Source organism: Anarrhichthys ocellatus, unplaced genomic scaffold (assembly GCF_004355925.1).
Source record: "Anarrhichthys ocellatus isolate YVR2014 unplaced genomic scaffold, GSC_Weel_1.0 scaffold143, whole genome shotgun sequence".
In the NCBI taxonomy this organism is placed as follows: domain Eukaryota; kingdom Metazoa; phylum Chordata; class Actinopteri; order Perciformes; family Anarhichadidae; genus Anarrhichthys; species Anarrhichthys ocellatus.
In genome coordinates, this window is record NW_022280173.1 from 60,754 (window position 1) to 66,800 (window position 6,047).

At 45.5% G+C, this 6,047-nt stretch overlaps 2 protein-coding genes across 2 annotated transcripts; one reads left to right on the top strand and one right to left on the bottom strand.

The window, feature by feature from the left end:
- Positions 1–544: 544 nt before the first annotated feature.
- Positions 545–1,642, bottom strand: h2ax1 (H2A.X variant histone family member 1). Its single transcript, XM_031877638.1, has one exon. The coding sequence runs from the start codon at positions 953–955 to the stop codon at positions 569–571; it is 387 nt and encodes a 128-aa protein (XP_031733498.1). The 5' UTR covers positions 956–1,642; the 3' UTR covers positions 545–568.
- LOC116400033 (late histone H2B.L4) lies at positions 1,020–3,082 on the top strand (the record flags this gene model as incomplete). Its single annotated transcript, XM_075447404.1, is given in 1 exon segment — positions 1,020–3,082. A coding segment is annotated over 1 exon segment (540 nt), but the record flags the coding sequence as incomplete, so codon positions are not given.
- Positions 3,083–6,047: the final 2,965 nt, after the last annotated feature.

Below are 6,047 nucleotides of genomic sequence, written 5' to 3' on the forward strand. Positions count from 1 at the left end.
AGACATCTGTGGCCATGGTTTCCTTGATTTTCTTAATTTCAGCATGACAGACGGCACGTGATGGAATAAATCCTCGTGATTTGGAAGAGCTGACCTTAAAACAAAATGCAGGACTGCTCACAGCCACATACTGAACAGTACCTCTTTAAACCCTGCACAAGCTGCAGTCTGTGAGTTCTCTCTCACATAAAGCTGACAGTACACAACCTCATGCAGACCGGTTGTATTCGCCCTGCGCCACAAGGCTGCATGGCATTTATTGAGACAACATGACAGAAACAACACAACGATCTGTAACGTTTTGTACAGCGAAACAATAAGAACCCCTCCCCTAAGAACTGGTCCAAGTTAACATGTGATTTTCTCCCCGGCCTTCTGATACGCCGACAACACGACAGAGACTGAGCAGTCTGTGAGCAGCGCCTATGGGAAGCGAGTGTCTAGAAATACTAGAAACAGCAACACCAAACACTGTACACTATTCGAAAGATTGTTTATCCAAAAACCGAGCAGTGGTATGGAAAGGTGGCAGGCTCCGAGGTGAGCCCTTCGTCCCGGCTCGAGTCTTTTACTTGCTCTTGGCCGGTTTCTCCGTCTTCTTAGGGAGGAGGACCGACTGGATGTTGGGCAGCACTCCCCCCTGAGCGATGGTCACACCTCCCAGCAGCTTGTTGAGCTCCTCGTCATTGCGCACGGCCAGCTGGAGGTGCCTGGGGATGATCCTAGTCTTCTTGTTGTCCCTGGCCGCGTTGCCTGCCAGCTCCAGGATCTCAGCGGTCAGATACTCCAGCACGGCCGCCAGATACACTGGAGCTCCGGCGCCGACGCGCTCCGCATAGTTGCCCTTCCGCAGAAGCCTGTGGACTCGGCCCACCGGGAACTGGAGTCCGGCCCGGGAGGAGCGGGACTTGGCCTTCGCTCGGGCTTTGCCTCCGGTTTTCCCTCTGCCAGACATCGTTATAGACAGTTATTGATCAGGCGGACACGCCGTGAACCGGTGAGTGGGAGAGTTGAGACTTTTACGTAATGCTTTTGAGAGGATACAGACCGCAGAGGCTTCTCCGATTGGCCGAGTGAATCTGAAACGCGCGAGCCAATGGCGCAGCGCGCCGAGTGGTACCGACGGTCCTCTGCCGAAAGACGTTCCAATCGCACAGGAGGAACTCACATTTCCACAGCCACGTTATAAATACGGGGCTGACTCCGGGTCGGTGACTGGAGCCGATCCTTCACCGCTGATTCAGACCAAAACTCAGTAGAAAGGAGACAAAAGGCGTCGCAAGAACAGGAAAGAAAGCTACGCCATCTCCGTGTACAAGGTGCTGAAGCAGCTGCACCCGGACACGAGGATCTCCTCCACGGCCATGGGCATCATGAACTCGTTTGACAACGACATCTTCGAGCGCACCGCCGGGGAAGCTTCGCGCCTGGCGCACGACAACAAGCGCTCCACCATCACCTCCAGGGAGATCCAGACCGCTGTGCGCCTGCTGCTCCCCGGGGAGCTGGCCAAACACGCGGTGTCCGAGGGCACCAAAGCCGACACCAGCTCCAAATAACGGTGGACAGAGACCCGACACGTTGAGGGGGGGACAACAACAGTCACCAAATCACCACTAAGACTTTGAAACCCTCCTCACCATGTCGGGCGTTTGCCAAAAGTCCGTTTGTGATTGTCAACCCAGGCATCACGCTGAACTTCTTGAGATTATTTGGAACTGTAGACTGTCATTTTGTTTAAATCAATGTTTCCATATTTCCTGATGTGTAAAATGTTTGACAAAATATTAAAAAATAGAAGAACGAGTGTAAATCGGTGCCCTTAAGCTACTGATGTCTCCTGTGATTTGCTCCATATGTTAATACTGATGAGTACACATGCACCTTAGAAAAAAAACACACACAACACACTTTATTATTGACGTTTGCACAGTCCAAGCCTGATATTAAAGCTGTGACTTGATGCAGTGGGTAGTTCTGTTTCGACTTGTACTCTGGTCAAATGAGTCATGGGGGACAAACTGAATTTCAGTAACACCAGTTAATGAGGGTAAAGGATGCAGATGGTGCAGGGTAATAATGGTGAATCAATTGTTTGGTTTGCTAATGATTCTTTGTTTGTGCAGGGTTATTATGGGGTAACTTCTCATAATTGGAGTTTTGGAAGTGAATGCTTGGATTTGAGTTAAATTGGCAGTGTGGCAGAAAAGGCTTCTACTGAGCAGGAGCTCAAGCTTGTTTAATATCCTTCATATCGTTTATGGAATTAAATGTTTTCCCGTTACTCCAACATACTTTCTTTTATTATGTTAGACATTTGAAGCAAATGTAGCAATACAAACAAATACTTGAGTAAACAGCATTTAGCTCCACCAACAAATAGCAGATATTGTGTCTTGTCGGGACAGAATAGCAGCTCCTGCTCCTACTTTTCTGACTGCATGTTGCATGTTCCTTCCTTTCGTCCACAAGGCCCCATCATCAGCAATCAGAGAACTACCTATATCTACTGGTACCTTTGTGAATATGTCATAATGATGAAGAGTAGCAGGCTAATCACACTACCTTGAGGCGTACCATTATCAAAGTATTGATTTGACATGTCTGACCCAATCTATACTTAAACTTTTCTTCCAAACAAAATCCTTTACCCAGTTATAAACTCTCCCACCAATTCCCATTTTGTGCAGCTTAATTAGCAAACCTTCCTTCCACACCATGTCATAGGCTTCTTCTATGTCAAAAACATTGCAATGACTGACTCTTTATTTGCCTGGACCTTTCTTATTTCAGCCTCTGGCCTTATCACAGAGTCCATGGTGTTCCTTCCCTTCCTAAAACCACTCTGAAAACTTGCCATCATTTCTCTCTTCTCAAGCTCATATGAAAATATTTCTGTTATCATCCTTTCCATTATCTTACACATATTAGCTGTTAGTGCTATTGGTCTGTAGCTGGTGGGTTTAGATGGATCTTTGCCAGGTTTTCTAATCGGAATCACTACTGCCTCTTTCCATGCGCTCGGTAACTTTCCTTCCTCCCACACTCTGTTATAAAGGCACAGCAGTGTTCCTTTTCCCAAATGCCTTAGCATGACGTAGCATACCTGATCGTCCCCGGGTGCTGTAGGTCTTGATCCATTTATTGCTCTAACCATCCAAAGTAAAAGGATCATCAATTTTATCATGCGTTTTCTCCCTCCTGTCTAACACATCTGGATGTGTTCGATTCATTCTTCTTTCCCTTCTCCTTTCTTCTTCCGACAATTTATCTGAACCATGAATCTTCACAAATGCCTTGGCCATTATCTCTGCCTTTTCCCTGTTGGAGACTGCTGTTTCCTCGTCAGATGTCAAAACTGGGTAATCCCATTCCTTTCCGTCTCCTCCCATCCTCTTTATCATTCCCCATACCTTTCCCACAGGAGTAGTTCTTCCTATTTTATTGCAAAAATGTCTCCAACTATCTCTCTTATCATGTCATACGGTTCTTCTCACCACTGCTTGTGCCTTTTTATATTGAATCAAATGCTACATGTTATGGGTTCTTCTGACTTGTCTAAATGCTTTGTTCCTGTTTTTAACAGCCTGGCAGCAACAAGTTTCTTATTTATCCTATTTTTACTCCTGGGTCTATACCCAGGAGTAAAAATTGGCTGCCATAATAACAGCTGAAGTTACCTGCTTGTTTATGTCATCTATATCTCCAGCAAAGGCGATCTTTGTCATTGTTCTCTCACTTAATTTTTGGAACTCATCCTAGTTTGCTTTTTGAAAGATCCACTTTGGGATTTGTAGAAATATGCCAACGCTATTTACAGGCATTAAATGTATAAGTATTATGTGTGTGCTCATTTGCAATAGTGTTGCGTGTGTCAAAGAGCAAAGGTTTGAATCTCCAGGTGAGGCACTCACGCGCTCCTCGTACAAAGAAGAAGCTCTGACACACAGGTGGTTTAGCTTAAACTTGTAACTAGATGTGTTGTGAAGTGGGTTAGTCCGTGCGATATTATGTAGCAACAACAGGTGGAAAGCAGGAACAGCTTCTTCTCTGTCCATGAGAACTGGAGGACTCCCACACACACAGTGGCCCCAACCCTGGCGTGTGCGTGTGTGTGAAGATAACTCGTCCATGTGCAGGACAAGGTCAACTCCTCATGAGAATGAATAAAGTAACAGGGAAAGGATTAGGCGGGGCTCACAAAACACCAAGAGGAGAGATGCGTGGACCGAGCCCTGACTTTCTGTCTGTTGCTAGGGATACTTAATCAATTCTTGTGTTTTGTGAAACCATAGATCTATGTTTTCTATGCTTTGATGCTTGACTTATTAAATTGTTAATACTTATGGATCGTCGACCGTCTTCTGTTCATCAAATGTAATTCCAATCAAAACGATCTGCGCGGGGTCCTTCTGAAGGTGTAGTCTTTTGGAGTCAGATTATACGGTGGGCTTTTTGCCCGAGGGTAAATCCCCAACAGATTCCACCTCCTGGTCTGACTCCCACTCGATTCCCGATCAAACATGATACTGGATAATGATCACTGCCTACTTTTGTAGCTGTCCAAACTTCCCATTTACTTACTCCAGCCAATGCATTAGACACTAATGTGATATCTAATGCTGACTCTGTAACTTATGTTTCTCCTTGTTCCTCTACCATCATTCATACAGATCAAATCCCTATCATCCCAATCTTCAATTACCCTTCCATTTGAATCTGTTTGCATTTATCAGGTCTTTCTCTCTGCCCTTGCTCATATCCTTCTCTCTCACTTTCCGAACTCTCATTATTGTCAGTTCTTGTTCGTTTATTATTCTTCACACGATTGCCTCAATTTTCATTTTTCCGCCTCATTCTCTTCTTCACTCCCATGACAATAATCCATTTCTGCCCAACTGCCCATGTCTAATCCATTCACGGAGCAGTCGTGCTCAATTGCCTCCAAAGATGTTGCTCCTTCTCGATTTAAATGTCGCGCATTTTGCCGATTAGAATTTCCTCGTTCACGTCCTGCAGATGTCACCGCCATCTCTCCCCTCCGAACAGCCCAACCACAGCTTTCCTGTGAGACTCTCCGTGTTTCGTACCATCAACCCGCCTCCAGACTATCAACAGGTGTGAGAACCGACAGGGCTGCTGACAGACTCTTTTGTCTGCAAAAGTTCAGCTAGTCGACTCCTGAGGCTTCCTGATTTTATTCTTGGCTCTCCTTCTGCCGATTGGGCAGCCTGCAGTTGGTGCAACCCACCGAGCAGCACGACCGGCCCCCACAGATGGAACCCAATCAACTGACTGACACAGTATAGGAGACTGAGGGAGAGAGAAAGAAGTGCAGTAGGGGAGAAAACACAACATGTAACAATGATCTATGAACATCTATGAGTTGCTAGAAGTTCCACAAAAGAAGTCCAAACTTCTCACATGATTTTTACTTCAAACACTGATCAAGGCCTGAGGTAAATCAGTATCAGCTAAAGCAGATATTACTAAAATGCTGTTTTAACCTTGATGCACACTTTAACAATGTCATATATAATAATACATCAGTCACAGAGGCCATGTCACTTTTTGATACTATATCAGTAAGTACATCTTGATAATATTGCTGTACTCTCTGGTTTTGAATGAGGGACCTTTACTTGGAGTAGTTTTACATTGTTGTATTTGGAGATTTGAGGATATGAGTACTTCTTCTGCCACTGCACATCTGGGATGATCAGTAAAGGAGTTGTTCTGTTTTTGTACATTTCAAAGACTTTTTGAGCTCTCTACCATGATCCAGTGGAGAGGAGAATGAGAACCTCTGATTTCTGTCATCTGATTTTTCCAGCAGTTTGAAGACAATGTGGCTGGCCCTTTTACGCATCAACTTGCCACGCTCCTTCTCGCCCAAGCTCAAAATGCCTGCATCGGACACTCCACACTCAGAAGTCCAGGTCAGTGAAACTAGCCGAGCTCACTCTGTCGTCCTCCTGCTGCTCTGACTGCCCCTGCTGCCTCCACTCTTTCTTCTGCAACCAAATATGAAGCAGTTCAGTGGCAGC